Source organism: Diadema setosum, chromosome 9 (assembly GCF_964275005.1).
Source record: "Diadema setosum chromosome 9, eeDiaSeto1, whole genome shotgun sequence".
In the NCBI taxonomy this organism is placed as follows: domain Eukaryota; kingdom Metazoa; phylum Echinodermata; class Echinoidea; order Diadematoida; family Diadematidae; genus Diadema; species Diadema setosum.
The window spans coordinates 23,084,458-23,104,342 of NC_092693.1; the positions used below are offsets into that span (position 1 = coordinate 23,084,458).

Below are 19,885 nucleotides of genomic sequence, written 5' to 3' on the forward strand. Positions count from 1 at the left end.
AGCACAGTTACCTGAATTGTTTGTATCAAATTACTATAAAATTGTTATCATCCAGAAATTATGAATATTATGGGGGGGGGGGGGTGGGAAAGGGGTCATAGTTGCTGCATCATTGACCAAAATCAAGATTTACACAGTTTTTGTGTATAGACCAGTAGAAGAGCTGTAAGGTAATGACATCATCTCTTCAAATGTGCATATTTTATATGGTTGCATTGAACATCACTGCATATGAAAAATTTGGCCACTCTGATATTCTATGACTTTCTTTATATCTCATGTTCAATTTTAATGACTTTTCTACCACTCTGCAGGTTTGATTGAAGTCAACTTTAACATGGTGTGCCATGGCACTCTTAAACACACTCTATTTACTCTTGTCGGTATGTTACATGCTATCCTCTTTTGACTTTCAACTGCTACTGAATGTAATACCAGAAAGAGACTGGTATCAGAGTAACAAGGTTAATGGGGCAGCAGGAGAGGACAGGGTTCGTATGAAACATGTCCTCGGCATCCACGGTAGGATGGAAACAAGTACGTAACACCTCTTGTTGTAAGGGCAGAAATTGTGGAGCAGATGGTCACTCTACCGGGAGTGCAGTCATATGCTTGATGCAGCGAGTGAACGTGTCTATACTCTTGAGAGCACGGATGACAGAGAGAGTGGTGGGTGGGGGTGGGGAGGTAATCAGCTAACGACCGAGATAAGATCGTAGGAGATGACATATCTCTTGTCCATCTCGTGGAGTGGGGGGGGGGGGGGGGGAGTGCCCAAGTGTGGCAAACAGATGAACCAAATTCATTTTATTCGTCCGAGTTACATCAATCTACAAAATTGCGCATGTGGGACTGGGTCTGGGCTCTGTGGCGCAGCAGAGAGGGCAGAGGGGGTGAGAGAATGAGGGTGTATCATAATGAATGAGTGGTTTAAGGAGATGACAGATGGTCAGTGGTGCATGTGTGAGGGGGGGGGGGGCAGGAAGTGTTCAATCCATTGATGGATGAAAGTTTGCATGTTTCCTACAGTAGTCTTCATTCATAGATAAATCCACTGTTATTGCAGGGTGGTTGTGTTTTTTTTTTCCCCACCTCATCCTGCTGGTGGTCCATTTTTTTGATATCATTTTAAACAAAAATGGAATCGGTCTGTGGAAGTTGAATAAACTGTCATCATTCTCTCATCTCCTGTTAAATGGGCAATTCTTCTCATTAACAAATGGTGGTTTATAGGACAATTTGAATTTGACATGTTGGTTATTCAATATAAACTGACTGGTTAATTTCCCCCCCCCCCCACCCTACTCAAACAAGTTACTTCTTGATGCAAAAATCTAAACAGATGGTTGAAATGAACATGAACAGAAGATGAAAGAAAAATACAAAAATCACAATTCTTTCTTCAATATGATAATTCTTGATGCTCATAAGTCCATCTCTGTGTTTGGGAAAATACAAATGCATGTCAAGTTAGCCTAAAAAGACCATTTCATAATTACTGCGTTCTGATCAAGGCAAATATCCAGAAGGATCATGTCATATGATGATTTGTCTTTCAAATTATCCAAGATATGATGGCAAGATGTAAGGGCTGCTTCATAAATTTATTCCAATGAACAAGGCAGCCAGCATACAACTGGTTGCATCTTTCTTATCATGTTTCATTGTGAAAAGATTTTTGATAAACTTCTGTACTGACTATCATTACCTTTATCCACACCTTCCTCTTGAAGAGCCAATTTTCCCTTAAAAGCACAGCGCCATGCCATGCTCAAGTTGATTCAATACCCGTAGATATCAAATGGTGATGACATCATCACCTCGTCAAACTTGCATTTATGATTGCTTCTCATGTGAAAGTTTGATAAAATTCCACAATTTTCATATCATACGGCCAATCTTAATAAAACGTCTACCAGCTTGTGTTTGGGTTTACTCTCTTTTAAAATATAGGTCCACTTGAATGAGAAGTGGATGTGTACATTAAGAATGTAATTGCCACAGGTTGGCTGGGGGGGGGGGGGGAGATCTGGAACCCTTGCACCTTCAAGGGCTGATTGGTAGGTTCAATGGGCTGAGTATCCATGTCCTCGAATCGATGCTGGGGAGGAAGACAAAGCGGTCTCCAGTTGTCGGAGCCGAGGTGGACAGGGACGGAAGGATGCAATCTAATCACAGTTGCCACGGCAACAGACTGAGATGAAGAATGAGTAGATGGTCTGATTGATGGACATCAGACACTGGGATGGATGCTGCGTAAAAACAGCGGCGGCAGGATGAGAGAGGAAAGTAAAGGACAAAACAGCAACAACAAGCATCAGGCTTGTTTCTCTCTCTCCAGCAAACGCAACTCCTTGGAATAATTCCCAACCAGATATCAAATTGTATCGAAGTGATCTTTTGGTGCTTAGGGTAGAGATCTAGCAGCCAACAACACTGAGCTGGTGTATGATTATCTTTTCAGTCTCAAAAAAAAAGAAGAAAATGGATTGGATTGCAGTGATGGAAGATCTACCGCAATACAAATGGATAGACAGACAAGTATTGTAAACTATATCAATCATCTATCCGTGACACACTTGTATGAGAAGTAGGACAAAAGAGGCCTACATTTTCTTCTGGAGTAAGTCCTATTTACCATGAGCCTAACAAATGCACATTTTCATTTTCTTCACAGATTCAGCCTGCAATATGATAACCATTAACAGTCCTTGACAGACAAGAATAATCATGAAAGCCTGATAACGTTAAAAGGTAAGAATGGCCACCCAATAATAGATGAAAACTAAAACAAATTCAAGTAGTCGCTTGGATGATGAAAAAGAGAAGTAGAGGGGAAAAAAGGAAGAAATATGTGATGCAAGGTGGCAATGGTTCAGCACATCATCACTTTTGCCCACATGTGCAAGTAAGTAAAGGTTGAAACCACAGGAATTGGTTGAAGACATATGGACTAGCCATCCGGTCATCATTCAGCCACATAAACTGACAGGGGGCTGGATGCACCATTGCTACGCCCATCACAAAACATCTGCTCATGTTGACATTGGGCTAACAGGTAGCTACAGCTATCCATCACTCGGAGGTTGCTGTAGTGACAGTAGAATGTCGACAGCTGTTCTGCGCTGTGTTCGAACACAGCTAGCAGCAGAACCCATTTCCACTGCAAGATATGTTTATGACATTCACACATTCATCACCGATCAAGAGCAGAGCAAACCCCACGCTGACATAAACCTTGAAACCCTCTCATCATGTATGGCCTCCAGAATTTAAAACGGTAGAGTAAGAGCGAGGAAAATTATAACGTGCAAGGTGCATTGCTTTCATATCACATAAATCAGCAGGATGTTGGGGGAGGGGGGGCATTCATGTTGCCATAGCGATGATGAGAGAGGATGCTGTTGCTGATTGACACTAGATGGTTTGCACTGATAACTGAAGTCATCTTCGCTTTAAATATGAAATGCAGGGAAGAACTGGAAGTCAAAAGGGGACACCAATTGAGATGCATAGATATCAATAAAGATGATGAATGTCAACGTTAACACACACAGGCAAGAGAGCTGTTTTCAACTTCATCACACCAGTCCCTCACTGGTTACCATGGCGATTTAGGAGCATCAGATGGATGGGGGAATGGAGGCCAGAGTGAAGTGGGATATATAATGAGGTGAAGAGTTGTCACCAGCTGCTGCATGATGACAACCCAAGCATCTCATTTGGGTACTGGATATCTCTCCCTTTCATTTGGAGATAATGGCTAATACCCGTTTGTATTTCATGAATAACCAAACACACCGTATATATCCCACAGACTCCCGTTATTTGTGTTGTCATGCAAACCAATAAAAACAAAATAATCACACACGGAAAGAATGACGAACAGAAAAATTCATCATTGATCTAGACTTACTTTATTACTATTCTTATCTTGTGAGCAACAAATATACCTATCGAAGCAAAAGACACATGTGATGTGCTTTACACTGAGGAGTTACTGTTAAAGCCAAGGTACAGTTTGGAGAGCCACAAACGCACATTTTCATGGGCATCAACTAAGCATGAAGGCAGGCAAGGTTTAAACAAGGTAGTCATTAAAAATGACTAAAGCAGATAACGTGGCATATACTCAGTGGGATTTGACATAGATCTATTTTCTTTGGCAAATGTAAGCAGTTTTGTTTCACAACATCTACATCATTGGCTGATTTTTTTTTTTAATCCCTTATCACCCTCTGTACAAATGCATTTACCCAGAAAGCAGTAGATGACAGGTTTGAATCCTACTGGTTCCTTTTTCCCCTACGTGATTGTTAAAATGAAGATCAGCCGTTGTGATCTTACTAATATTTGTATAGAGGATGACAGTGGACAATTCATGACAAATCAACCATAGCACATTCACCCCTCTGTATTTACAATGTCTTTCTTTCATACAAATCATTATCATTATCCTCCACCATTCCCCAGGACTGTATCTAGAGATGAATGAAACGCTTCAAAGCCTTCTCCCTTCTATGTATGGAAGACAAGAGGCAGTGCAGAGAAAGATTTGTGCAAGAGATTGAAGACATGAAAGTGCATTCTATTCAAAAAGAAATCCAGTGACAGATGTGTCTTGGCCAAGAAACAGAAAATGGGAGATGAGACACGGAAAGCATAAAAAAAGACAAACAAACCCAAACAGCTATTTCTGAACATGAAAGAAATGGGTTGTTCCAGATCTCTTCAACCCCCCCCCCCCTTTCCCCCACTGACTAGCAGCAAGACAAACTGGTTATGTGCGTACATGGCAGAAGGTCGTATTATGGAGGTACATGGTTACATTGTAACAGATGTCAGTACTACATAGACAGATGGGAGGATAACCCCAGCATAATTTCTCTGATCTTGGGCTCTGTTGCATAAAAGTAGAGATCAAATGGTTAAATCAGAAGATCAAACATAAGTCTCTTAATGCTCAGTTCTGACTGGCTGATAAGTGGCTTATGTCTGATTTTTCTGATTTATGTTTGATTGAATCCTTTTTATGCAACAGGGCCCTGGATTCCCAGGTAGAGCATCGGGGCAATAAATGCCCACCCCGATACAACTGTGTTAAATAACACAATTTATTCTAAAATGAAATTGTCACATTAAGAAGATCAGACAATTACGTTTCCTGAAAATAGACCCTGACTAAATGACTTTGATTGGTCCATCTTATCCAATAAGTGAAATCCATGAAACTTCCAGTTATGAAACCAATAATGTACTCAAGTCTTAGTGACTGGACATTTTGTTATGCCTTCCTATCTTGCATGAATACACATGTCCACCAAAAATTACCAGAAAATGTCATTGAATATCCCACAAAATAGGAAAAAAATAAGAATAAATAATAAATATATACTTTTAAGCATAAGAAAATGTTACACTACGTATATTCAATCATTCATGAAGGACAAATAGATTCCTATTCATGGACATATCCACGATCTCATGTTTCAGTCAAAAGTGAGCAGATCACAATGAAACAGGCATTATGCAGAACAGAAGGAAAAAAATTAGCACCCCCCCCCCCCCCCTGCTTGCAGTACCACTCTCTATCACATCTCATTGGTGAGTTCTCAGCAGACTGCCTGATGAAGGGGACTGGTGCTGAGAGCGAAGAGGGGAGACCTATCTTCATCCATTAAAGATATTGCCCCCCATCTGGTGTCTCATTTCATCAGGGCTTTCCCCTTTTCTGCCTCACAGAATGTGCTCATTTTCCTCCTAATATTCACATTTCTATTTCATCAGGGGTTGGGGGCTGACACCAGTCATGCAACAGAAATATCCATTCTGGATTTTCTTGTATTTTTTATTTTGTATTTTTTTTATCTATTTTTTTTTTTTTTTTTTTTTTTTTTTTGGTGATAATTAGCCAGAAAGGATAAAGACCCGAGCGGGCATAGGGAGTAAAATTAGAGATATGATAAAAATTGACCAGCATCGCTTTACTGTGAAATCACATCTACACATGCGCTATCCCATCAGTATGTGGCAGCAAGAAAGGGTTGCTTGTTAGCAAAGCGTTCATGCGCTAGTGACTAGAAAGGATGCTTCATTACAGTCCCCTGTTACCATGGCAACCTCTTATGCTCACCTGTCTCCTCTTGGAGGTCACTCTGACAATTTGCATACAACAAAATGCAGCACAGCCACATAGCAACACCCATGTACAATGAATATGATAGCATTGACTTTGAGGTATCATTTCATTCTATTCGTCTTCTTTCTTTTTTACTATGAACTTGTCCCAGGCAAAATAACACTGGCCTGCAGGATATTGGTATAGGGTCAGACAGTTCACACATTCCTAATCCTTTTTCTGTGGTCACTATGCAAACATCTGCCATAGTATAAAGGACTCCTGTTTAAGCGCGAGTCCGACTTTTTAGGGCACACATGGCTCCACGACTAGTCATCAAATGTATATGGATTGCACACGCATGCAGAAAGGTAGCAACACCACCGTGTACGGACAACCTCTACACACACACACACACACACACACACTCACATCCTCATTGACAGTTGAGGAGACAGCGCTATGGCAACATGCCTCAGTGAGAAAAAGGCAGCTGCCATCATCTACCCCTCCCCCCCCCCCTCCAGCTGCCAGGAAGTCAGAAGGGGGTGGGGGTAGGGAGTGAATACAAGGATGAATCTTAGCGATATGACCGATTCCAAGAAGCAGAATTGTAAGGAAGAGAGTAGTTTTTATGCCACTGATATTCAAGCATATATACCATCTCTTTTTTCTCCCTCTCACGAGCACATGTCATAACTGCTTTACAGCTAGTGTCATTACAAACTCATCATACACACTTTCCCCCTTCCCAAACCCTCTTTTTTTTTTCTCAAAACGAAAAATTAAGATTTGCTCAGCAGCTGACGAATAATTACAAACCTGTAATCTACAATTTCTAAGGAGAGAATCCAAGGAGAGATGGAGAGGAAGATTCCAGTGGAGAATGGAGTAAAGCAGAGAGAGGAGGAGGTTTGTAGGCAGAGAGGTTGGAGCCACTAGCATGTCACTAAATGGAATCTTCTTTTTCTCTTCTTCTTTTTTAATCTAAATATCTTCAAAATCCTTCTTTCCCCCAAATGTCACAAAGTCTGTTATCATTATTTTCATAATTTCAAATCATGAATACATACTCTTCTGGTAACCTTCTCCCTCCTCTTGTCTCCTCTAAAAAATAAAAAAAGTAACAACAATAATAACAATGATTTTGCAGACTCTGTAATAAATGTGCTTGGGAGGCATTGTGAGCATTCCCTTGGTGAAAGATTCATCAATGACAGCTCTAGAGATAAATGCATCCCTGGACTTTTCAACTCATCACTGCGAATGTCGAGTGCAGTTGATTACAGAATGTAATTCTGAAAAGGTCACGAGTCATATTGGCCTGCCTTTCGATATACAGCCCGGGCACATATTGGTTCTAAATGAAAAGAACGAATGGTAAACTTTTCAAACGAATCATACACTGCCTTTCCTAAAAAACTTGCACAAAATGAAATGCTCAATGGGACAATAATTTAAACAAATTACATATCTAATATTTCATCTTTCTCTAGGCAACAAAGGGGGATGGGGGTGGAAATGTCTCAGGAATACTATGCACAGCAAACAAACCAGCGGCTTGCTAATCAATTCCATTGACCAGCGTCTCAGTTTGTCTTTTGTCCGATTGAGAAACACTGTCCTAATGTTGCTGACATTTGAGTGCTGAAAGAGGAAAGACAACTCAGAATCACGGTGGAGTAGTATTAAGTTCGCAGTGAAATGTCAGACAAGTATACACTATGTCTACCACACTCCCACATGACAGTACGGCCAAAATGTGTGTCACACGGCAACTTTCTCCCACTAACTTCAGCAAGTAAAAGAATCATCCTTTCAAAAATCTTCAATTCTCCTGGAACTATTCTTTCCTGAAATGACTGCACCTTTGGATTTCCCTGATATTGAGAGGATAATAAGTTTCTCTCTCTTTACATTGTATAGATAATATAGATAAACATACATAAGAGTGTTGGTATGCTGGGTGAAATGTGATGTAAATATATAAACATATAGACAAATGAACTACTGATATTTTATGAAGTTATATAAATACGTATGTACACATGTATGTATGTATTCATGAATATAGTATGTGACCATAGGTGTGTTTAGAATGTAGATGTGGGGGGGGGGGGGGAGTTCTGTTTGTTTTCTTCGTGAGAACAATGTTGCACTTAGCCCTAAATTTCAAATTTTTTAATCTAAACATTTCTGTCTTGTCTTTTTTTTCCTCCATCCCTGTAGCTGGATATCATAATGAAATAGTGGTAAATTTGCCCCCCCCCCCAAAAAAAAAAAACGCTTTTAGCTGATAACGAATTAGAATTATGCAAGTTTTGTCTTTTTGAATAGGCTTAATTAGAGTACTTTTGAGTGTAAATTCATCGTTTTGGGCAAGAAAGGATGGCAATGAGCCTCATCCTGCTCTGAGGGACAGCAGAGAGCTGGAGAAGGGGAACTCTTTTTTTCCCCCCTCCCTATGTTTTTGTGTTCCCACACAATGGGGACCGCTACAGACACAGTACGGCACATGAGGGCTGCTGTGTTATTAATATACACGTCACCCAAAATAGCGACTGCCCTGGGTAAAACTTGTCCCTTCCTTTTCCTGGCTATGATAAGCATGGTAGAGAAAGCTTTGAGCCAAAAGCCAAAAAGGTCACATGATCACAAGTCTATCTATTGACTCAGGTGCCGTAAAGGCAGCATAAAAGACATAAATTTTACCAATTAATGAAGTGACTCTTAAAAATAGCAAACTGAGCATGTGAGGATAATACATATCAGCATGACTTACAGAAAAATCTACCTTATAACAAAAGATATAGCATAGAAACTAATACATTTCAAGTATATACAGTGTAATGACATACATGTTTCATGATGAAATTTCTGAAAGATAACCTCAAAGTCATATTTTTTGTACAGACTGGAATACTGTAAGACGCCATAGCGAGTCAGAATTATTTCATGCGAATTGAGACTTCCAGACAATTTTATGAGTGGTTAAATTAGTGACTGTGGAGTTCAGTACTGAATAGAAAAATGCATTAGTGCATGTCACAGTCTTTACAGGATTGGAGTTAATATTTAGCTGGTTTTTTTAATTCAAAAATAGCACCCTACTACTTAACTACAAATACATAGATACATACATACATATATATATATATATATATATATATATATATATATATATAAACTCGGATAATCAAGAAATAAAATTCATTTCATGCATAAGGTAGCAAAAATTATTGTTTCCATATTGGAAACAACAGGGAAGGCAAAACAGGACTATTCATTTTGATATCAAATGTAAAATTATTGGAACAAGGCCATGGAAGGCCTTTCAACTGGTACATTAACTCTCATCATCCCTTTAGCAACTTGACTGAGAGAGAGAATGGTGCTGAAAGGGTTAGCCTGTATCCAGCACAACACTACACATTTAAATACGCTTGCACATTGGATTCCCGCTCGGGATGCCCTCAATGATGACACAACTGGAAAGGGTTCATTTGAGACCAAGGAGGACACATTTTTCCATGGAGGGACAGCAATCCACTGGACATCCATGGACCCGCAGGTGGCCTGTGAAGATGGCTAGTTAGCGGGCAGGCAAAGAGCCAGAGAGAGAGGAAGGGGTAAATGAGAGAAAATGTCTTGATGGGCCAAAGAACAACATCAGTGAAAGATGATGAAGGGGGTACAAGAGAGGGAGAGGAAAGGGGGGGGGGGGAGGGAATTACCAGTGCCTTGCAAGCTGACAGAGCAGCTGTACAATGACGTCCCAGCTTGCACAGCCGGCCGGCTGGCCCAACCGGCTGGCTGGCTGGCTGGCTGGGGTTCAAGAGCCCCCGCACCACTGGTGCTCAAGCTGTAATACGGGGGAGGAGAATACCACTCCTGTCCCCAGATGGGTTTATTGGTACATCTGCCACTCGGGCTTGTAGGGGGAAAGAGGACAAAAGCAATAGAATTTTTTCACCCCTCCACCGCCCTCTTGCCTTGTACTGAGTAATGGTAATTCCCTCCCTTTCCAACCCCCACCCCCACACCTCCCTTCTCTTCCCAATTCTTTTAACAGGGAGGCTGGTTTCTTGTCTATTAGTACATCTACTACCTCTATTATGTGTGGAGGCAAAACCAATATGTGCATTAGGGTTAACATTGTACCCCTCCAACTACCCTCCCCTCCTCCTCCTCCTCCTTCTCCACTCACTACGATGAAGCCTATTGTTCCCCCTGTACTCTCAGATGCTAGAGTGAGGCATTTTGTTGAATAGAAACTGTCTCTCTTTATCAAACTCCTATTTAACTTTGTTTAAATTATTTCTACTCAAACACTCAAAATCATAATGAAGTAATCAAAAGGAAAAAAAAACAACACACACCTCACATTGCAATTCATCATTTCTAAATAACATGCCACTTGCCTTTTACAATAAACTCATCAATAGATTGTTAATTCTTACATTTGCAAAAATGTAGACATTAAAAATGGTCTTGGGAGAAAAGATAAAGTAACATTGTTTCTTCAGAGATCATTTTGAAAAGAAAAATTGAGTTCTACATGACTTATATCACAATCCCACGACCATGGTAACCATTTTGAGAGGAAAGAAATTGAGGGACATCATCTAATAATCAGAAGACAAAAATTGAAGGACATCATTTCACCTGATAAGACATTCACTCGCTTGAAACATTCTAAAAACTTGAGTGTTTTTCTTGAATTTTAACTTAACGGTCACATTTTTGTTGCCTTACTCTCTTGCTAAAAAAAAAGAGGCAAGGTTCCCCCCCCCCCCCGATAAATCTCCTTTATTGTGGCATATGTGCAGAGTTTATGATTGATATTAAAACACTTTGACTTTGAGTAAACGAAAATGATCATAAATCATTTTTAGGTGCAACTGAACACAGAAGACAGGTGGAACAAAGTTGAAACATGAGTACAATTCATGGGGCAAATAGGCATTTTGGTCTATAAATATTTCCTTCGGCTGTAAGTTTCTTCAATTTGTCTCCCTCTACACATTAAATTTGTTAAGATCGCAACTGCTGTAGGGGCGATCGTTAACGGCGGGCCGTTAACGATCTCCCCGTCACTGTACAGGCATGCTAACCTGGATACATTAAACTGCACATTAATTGAATATAAGACCATTCTGAAGCAAATAATTTTCACACAACAATAGATATATAATGTACTCTTAAATGAATCCCACAAGGATTGGAAAAATCATCCCCCAGCATTTACACTGATTCCCAATGATCAGTTACTAGCCGTCCCCTTTAAGATATACCAGAATACCAGAAGTTTTTTTTTTTTTTTTTAAAGTGTTTGGAAGAAATGTGATTCAAGCTTGCATATATGTAGACTCACCTAGCATGGCACGTGTTCAGAAACACAATTATAATTAGTTCTCTTGTAGCTATAAAACCAATCACTAATACACAAGATGAAAGTGCCCATGCCTAAATGGCACAAGAGATGCCGTACCGCTTATTGAGCAAATTGTTCCACAGGCGGGCCACACCTCATTGAACAGGGCCAAAATTGAATGCAAATTGCTCATTCACAGGTCCCCTAACAGACTCCCCATTGCTTCAATGGTGAGGGAAATTCTCCACGACCGAAGGCATAATTTGGTAAGTTTGTTTTGCGAGCAGCAGAGGTGCATTCTGACGACATGGGCATGCTTACAAAATACAGTCGCAATGAACAAGAGTGTGACAATGGCTGATCTGTCTGCACGCTGGCCAGGTCAGATGTAATGAAACGTGTGCCTTCCCATTCTAATTTCACACACCATTCAATCTTTTCATACCAACACAAAACATCACCCAAAATACTGGGAGACATTATACATACATATATTTGGGTACATTGGTACGTTAAAAACTGTGAAAATATACACATACATGCCAATATGAAAATATGATACAGTTGTTGGATGTCATGTGCTCTCCAGAAAAAGACAGGACTTCCACTAATTTTATTCTTTTCTCTCTTAGCTACACTTTTTTTTTACAGGAATATGAAATGATTTGCTCATTGATGACTCTGGCATGGCAGTGAAATGCCACCAGAACTGTCAATATTTAGCTACCCCGGGGAAGAACACGTATGTATGAAGCCATCATAAAAACAAACTAAAATTCATTTTTCCCTTTGACATAAAGACCTTAAGCTATCAAAAGTCTCCATCTTCACCTGGCATGACTTGCCGATTTTTCCCATTCCCCAAGTGCAGTCTTTATGTTCCTGTCTTGCTTGGATAAGAAATATTTCCTACTTGGATATTGAAGAAAAAAAAAAATGAAAGGAACAAAAATGTTTCCAGGCCTGCAGAAATGGAACTATTCACACTGGCCTACTTAAACACTCAACATACAATGCACTTTGATGGATTATGGAGCAAATAGTCAGTGGTTTGAACATATTTTTACTTCAGCAAACAAATATATAATTCCTCGCAACAGATTCATTCATCTTGCCATATGTCGCCATGAACTTTGATATTTTGCCACTTAATGCCATGCTTAATCGCAGCGACCAGTTACTTTTCCTGATGTCAGGAAGAAACGAAAGGCAAATTGCGTCACTGAAAATACTCTAACGTGGAGCGCATTAAAGTCTTTCCCCCATCTTGGCTTCTTGGCATTGGCAAAATGTATGTTGGTCAGTCATTCTGTCTCTTGTACCATGCTGTAGGAGGAGCAGAAGAGATGGGGGGGGGGGGAGGGGAGGAAAAATGACCAAGGCAAAGCTTTGCCTTTTTCTTTAAAAGCTCCATGCAGTAAATAATTATCATATCTTTATGGGATTCATTTGTGGAGAACGCAGGATTCATCTTCATCCTTTAGACATGTGGACAAATGGAACAGGCCTTCAATAAACTGAAGAAAAAAAAAAAAAACTCCTTATGAGAACTAGATATCACTGGTATAATGTTCATGGAAGCTAACTTGCTGTAAGAAAGATATGTGCATCAGTAATACTTGACTCAAGTCAGGATTCTTTGGCTGTATGTGCACTTACATATAGGTCAGTGATAAAGCTGTACATATTCGTTTCCAGGGGGGCATTTCATGAAGGAACTTGTCGGATAAAATGTCCGACAAGTCAATTATATCCGACAAGTTCAGAGAAATCAGCCAATCAGACTAAAGAATTTCTCAAAACTTGTCGGATATAATTGACTTGTCAGATATTTATCCGACAAGTTCCTTCATGAAATGCCCCCCAGGTTTCTCAAATATATCCGAGTTGGGACAGCCTTTCTGCTCCATTGTATCCCAACATTACAAGGTCTTATACAGAAAGACTTCAAAAGAGGCTTACTTAATGCACAAGATCTAGAAATAAGGAAAGGAATCCCAATTCTGAAAAGGTCACCATCAAAATGAATCACTGTCCTTTCTTACAGACTATTTCTAAAATGAAACTCCTACTTAAAATTTGTTGCACGTCAATAACCACTCCAACATGGCTTCATTTACGACATTTGTTGCAAACCAATCAGCATTCAAGAATGGCTTCAATCTATGTTGTCCTTGCTGTCCTATTCCTGTAGAAGTCAACAGGACTGTGTTTATACATGTACCAGCACAATGTCTACATGAACTAGACATCAGCCAAGCTTTGTTTTGCAACAAGACATCATTATCATCACTAATTAAGCAAATGCGAAATAGCACAAGGATGAGAGGGAGTGTGTAAATTGAAACTGTTCGACTGGACTTACTTGTGACAATCACGGACAAAATAGTGGAGTGACTCATCCGAGTCACTTCTTCAACTCTGTCTACACTCACAGCAGGCAATTATTCACTCCTGATGGGTGAATTGGCTATGTTACTGCCTTTATTGTTAAAAGTACAGCGTAAGTCCAGTCGAACAGATTCAATTTACACATTTTCATTGTACTACCTGGATGAATCAAAATCTGCATCCATATGACGAGGGGGAGTATTTGTGCTAGGTTGACATACCGATTAAATGTGTGCTGGGTAGGTTCATGTAGCATCTGTGCCAATGATGTAAATCCTTCTACCTGTTCACTCCCTGTGCATCAAACTAAGCACTTATTCTGGGAAATGAAACTGTAACGTGCATGCAGGAGAAAGAGGATATCATTAGTCTGTGTCACGTTCCACGAAATTCCTTGCACCACAGAGGTCATTCAACAATTACATGGAATCCTACAGCTAACGTCACATCTAACCAGTCAATCAACACAGCTCATCAGTACCATGTCCATGGTATGCTATCCTTGCCGACCAAATAAGCATTCTGAGTTTTTTTCTCTCTTCTTAGAGTAATCTGCATCACTTACTTTTTCATTCTGCTTTTCTGTTCTTGTTTGATTTATTTCCCTCAGATAAACTAATCATTTCTGTTTATCAATACTTCTTCAATAACAGGCATCTAGAAAATGTTATTTTCAATGTTCCATGTATACACATCTTTTCCTATCTGTTCTGACTCCAACTGAAGCTGAACATAGGAAAATCACTCCTGCTACAAAAACTTCAGTAATGACAGTTCATGTTGGTATTGTCGACTGAAATCACCATCCAGGAAGGTGTAATTCTTCCCACCCTCCTTCACAATCAGCTAATTAGTTGTAATTATAATCAAAGACGCTTCTTGTACAGGAGAGACAAAGTTGCATCAACACTGCAATAAAGCTAATGTTATCAAAACATTGATTTACACATTCGTACATTACCTTTCTCCCCCCCCCCAATAAAAAGAGCTGAAGCGACCCCATAATAGTGACAACACCCATCACGCCCCCCCCCCCCCCTTTAGGGAGCCTAATGAAGGACCCTTACTGCCTATCCCTGCCAGCTGTGCCATAACATGGGAAATGTTTTCATGTGTTTTGTAAACAACATCTGGTGGGCATGTGCCAACGTGGGGAGGCAGGGGCCTGGCAGCACTCCTCTGCCAGGGCAAAGGGCAAAGGCACTGCAGAGAACAAGGGAACATTTGGATTTCATCTTCTGGAGAAGGAAGGCCCACAAAAATCCTTGCGCATCATTGTAGGATCTTTAGTCAAGAGTACCAGACACTGGCTTCCCTTGTCTTGATGACATGGCTGAACTTTTTCCAATTTCTGCTTCAGAGAAGCAAGTCCTGTATGTTAGACAAATTGGACGCCACTTTGTGAACTGAATGGGCTGCTACCTACAGGCCAAAATGGTGGAATTGATTTCACAACTGTGTCCTAACACAACATAATTTACAGACTATGTCCTCAGTACCTGCACACACAAAAAAATCCACTGGACAACACAAACATAACATACTAAACTCAAGTTTGTACTACACACAGAATATATCATGAATACAAGGGTATGTCTTTATAAACGTTCAGTGCTCTGTCACTTGCACTCCAACAGTGTTGCTACATGTCCAGTTCACTATCATGGTATCTCTGCTATCTAGTGTACTTGTACGTAATTTTTGTTTCTGTCCCATGGTGTGGCCATAACTTCTATAATGTTAGTTATGATGGTGTCTCTTTTAGTCCATTGAGGTCACCTAATGAAGAGAAGCAATCAGATTACCTTTGACATTACAATTTGTGATATCAGTCATACATACATTCTGCCACTTCCTCTCTGCTCTGTTCTGGTGATGCAGAGGCAAATATTACACAGCATGCTAGAGCACGTACAACCACTTAAGTCATCTTTGACGCGAGGAAAAGTGGTGGCCTCCAGTGGCTAACAGGCCAGAGAACAAAGCCATAGTGTGGTATGATGCTGGCAAAAGGCAAACTGCATAATTGAAAGAGTTTACCTATTATCGTCATCATTACTATAGTGGACGTGAAGAAGGGAGGACATGAGTTTAAAACGTAAACAATCAATAATCTGTGCCTGGAGTCAGGGGGAAAAATAGAAGAAGATAAAGATATGGAAAGAAAAACCACCTTGAGAATGAGCAAACTGGGATAGACAAGAATTGTCGTGCCAAACCAAACAAGGTCTTAACCAGGCTTTACTCACGAAGAACGCTGAGGTAAAGATGCTGCAGAGGGGGCATTCATCGGCCAAAGGGGAAAGGGGGGGGGGTGTGTGTGAGAGAGAATGATCAAAGAAGAACAAGAAAAGAGGGCCACCAGAAGCCCCCTAACTGCCCTCCTCTCCCGGAGACAAAAGAGAGAGCTAAACCAGAGATTGAAGCCCGTGAAGCCTCTGCCATGAATTACAAGCCTCCCCTATTCAGCTCTCGCCATTCAACTCCAGGCTTGGCAGCCCCACTCTCGGCAATCCAGCGGGGTCCCCGGCACAAAGACCAGTCTTAAAGAAAGTGAGGATAACTCATTGTCAACACGTAATTGCCTTCTATCAGAGCAAGGCCTATCTTTTCAGGGCAGAACATCGACCCATTAACCACTCTCCTTTTCGCCTTCGCAGACTCTGTAAGCTTTCTGTGAGTAATTACCTCGCACCCACTGATTTCAGCTTTGTGGTATTGTTGTTGAAATTTGCGTTTCTTGTAAAGCAGAGTACAGCAGTGCAGGAGACAGGCTGCAGTCTGTTACTCTCCTCATTTATGGTTTACATTAAACTGAAACCACAACAACAAATCCTGACTTTAATCCTGATTACGCATGACACACTGTAGATTTTGATCTTGTGATGTGGCCATTCCACAGCAATTATTCACAGATTCTCTCATTTCCATACTTGATGAAAAGGCCGATTCAATTCTAAACTGACACTTTTAAAGAACTGTCCAAGTCCCCTTTATGTCTCATTACCAAACGTTCAGTTTGAAACATAATCCAAATCCTTGCCCACAGAAAACTGTGGTAAGAATTAGGCCTATTTTAAAGATTTCAGCCTTCTATCATTTATTTAACAACAGCAGCAATACCATGGACGTACAACTCTACAGCAAGGCATTGAGTATGTCAACAATCCAGTAGTAGAGGCCTCCTTTGCCAAACACAGCATGGCATCTCCAACACAACTTAGCTCACACAAGCTTCAGTTGGCATTTGACCTGATTGTGTAGAATTCTCCATGAATTTATGGTCACTCTGTAACATTAAACCACTCAAATTTGGCCTTTTGCATGAGAGTGACATATAACACCTTAGACAATTAGGAACATAAAAATGAATAAAAATGAATAAATATAAAAGACGACAGAAGGAGAGTGATTACCTGTTTAAAGGTCAAACTGAATGCAGCTTAGACAAAAAAAGAAAAGAAATGGCATTCATATGTTAATATGCTGCCCCTAGCCATCAGGTCCAACTAGCTAAGATATATCGCGGACTGCTCAAAAAGAATGTAATATCAAACATTCATGTCTCCGATGGGTCACACACGTCAGCCCTTATGGCCATGTGATGCATACAATATCCAGAGACGAGGCAATAACACAAACCTAATGACGGAATTACATTGTCATTGCTATCTATATCTACCACAAATACTGATGGCAAGATATGACTGACACACAAAGTGAATATGAGATATATTGTATTGCACTACAACATACAATGTACATGATACACAAACAAGACTTTGGAAGAATACAAAATCTCTGCTAATACAAACATAGTGGCATGAAATGAGTCTCTAACATAAGGTAATTAGAATCCCCTGGAATCAGCCAATACTATAGACCACAACAGCATAATTTTGGGAAATGGAGTACTGCCTTCATTATCAGCAATAGTGACAGGCCATAGCTCTGCTATAGACAATGTGAATGGTCATTATACAGGTATGATGCCCAAGCTAGTGAATGTAATATATTAGCATGATTGCTCCAAAGCACATACTAGTACTGGCATCTTGACACTCAAAACATGCTTCACACAGCTCAGGTGATAAGTGCATTGTGCAAGTTAACAGTGCAAGCCAATCTTACATGATGAATGAGAGGAAAAGTGAACATAATATCCTTTTCAGAGCACTGCTGAAGACCGACCACTGCATGCTCTGAATGAGCACTACAAATTATGGCATGAAATAGAAACGAGTCTAAGTTGATACACGTCAAGGAGCGATGAAAACAGAGAATGAAAAAGAGGTTGAGGAATCAGAAAAAGAGGAGAGCGAGAGACAGACGGACAGATGCTCACGACTGTGTGAGGATCACAATAAGGCCACAGAAGGGGTTGAGTGACTAATAAAGCAGGGGGGTGATGCGTACCATTCAGAATGCCCATTGGTGTGGTGATGGTAACCTCGGGGACGGGCCGCAGTAAGAGGGATGTCGATTGCATGAGCGTTGCCTCGCTCAGGAGCATTGGTCGCAAATTTATATGTGAATATATATATATATGTCTGTAAATATCCGAGGCAATTTGACTCCTAGATCCCAAAGGGAAGTTTGGTGGGAGCGTGTAGGGTTCAACAATCAAAATTCATTGCAGGGGGTCCACTGGTAACTAGCACGGCAATGTCTGTCAACATTCTTGTGGGTGTATGTCCTCGTGAAATTTTCCTCCCAAGATCCACTCCTGCTTGTGTTGTACATGCACTGAAGAGCACAACCCCAGAACACCATTGACAGACGGGATGCAACGTGAGCACCACGCCAGCTGTGTCTACGCTTCACACTCCACACCTGCGAAGCCCGTCACATAGTCTCGGCTGTCGTGCTGCTGTGCTCTCGAGAAATGATGCAGACTACTGGCAGAGTATAGTGTATAGTGTCTGACGACGCTTATTGAACGAGGTATATCCCTGAGTGCTGTCAGACTGTACGCTCGGCAGTGGAAGTTGTGGTCACAGCAGTCCGCCTCATCTTATGCTGCCGTGGCAACCTGCGTGGTTATTTCCAAACACGAGTCGGGCAGATGCCTATGTTCTCCTAACTCTCTTTCCCTCTTCCCCTCTCCCGCTTTCTCCCCACCAAGTCCTACTCACCAGTCAGAGCAGAGGTAGCTAGCTGGGTTGAAGAATTGGGGTAAGTCATTCGAGATACAACAGCACGTGCGAAATGCGGGAAGGAAAGGAAGTGGAGAGCGCCAGAGCGAGTGACAAGCTACGTCCACACGGGCCAAGCAGGAATCCGTGACTAATCATGTCACTTCCACGATCCAACGAAGCTGGGGGCAGGACGTGTGGTGGACTGACGACAGCCCCTCCGCACCAACAGATCCTTTCACTGCACGCCTCACGTCTCTCTCCCTCTCTCCCCCTCTCTCTCTGTTTTGTTAAATTTTCCGATTTACCCACTAGAGGTTTTTTCCCTCCATCAACTACCAGCAAATCCTCCCCGTCTTGTTATCACGTAAAGTTGTGTGCTTCTGTGTGCACGCAAACACATGCACACACACACGCACACATACAGACACAAACTGCTTTTGTTGTCCTACCACTCTATCTCTTTTTTCTCTCTCTCTCCAACTCTCTCTTCCTCTATCTCTCCCGTCTGCCTATCTGACTACTTAGCTAATAACCTCACCACTGTAGTCCCTCACTCCTCCCGAACACACACGTTCAGGCCACAGTTTCTATTCAGCGCAGAAAACAGAAGGCTAGTTATTTTAACTCTTCGCCTTTCCTCACATCTCTACTAAGTTTCCTACGATTGGACAAGACACATACACACACACACACAGTCACACACACATGGCATACATACACATACAAAGCACAATGGGTGGTGAAGATCAACACCAAGTGCTCCGGATTTGCAGTGGAGTAAGAGAGGAAAAACCAGCAAAATTTACTCCTTTTCAAACAAACCAAATGGTACAGCCCCACAGGGCAGTCAGCATAGCAGAGGGC

The 19,885-nt window shown here is 41.1% G+C and overlaps 1 protein-coding gene across 1 annotated transcript in view; it reads right to left on the reverse strand.

Moving 5' to 3' along the window:
• Positions 1-18,625, reverse strand: part of LOC140232613 (protein CBFA2T1-like) — a 34,709-nt gene extending 16,084 nt beyond the window's left edge. The window contains 1 exon segment of the mRNA XM_072312711.1: positions 18,300-18,625. Coding sequence (XP_072168812.1) covers positions 18,300-18,396 — 97 coding nt within the window. The 5' untranslated portion in view covers positions 18,397-18,625.
• Between the last annotated feature and the right edge of the window lie 1,260 nt (positions 18,626-19,885).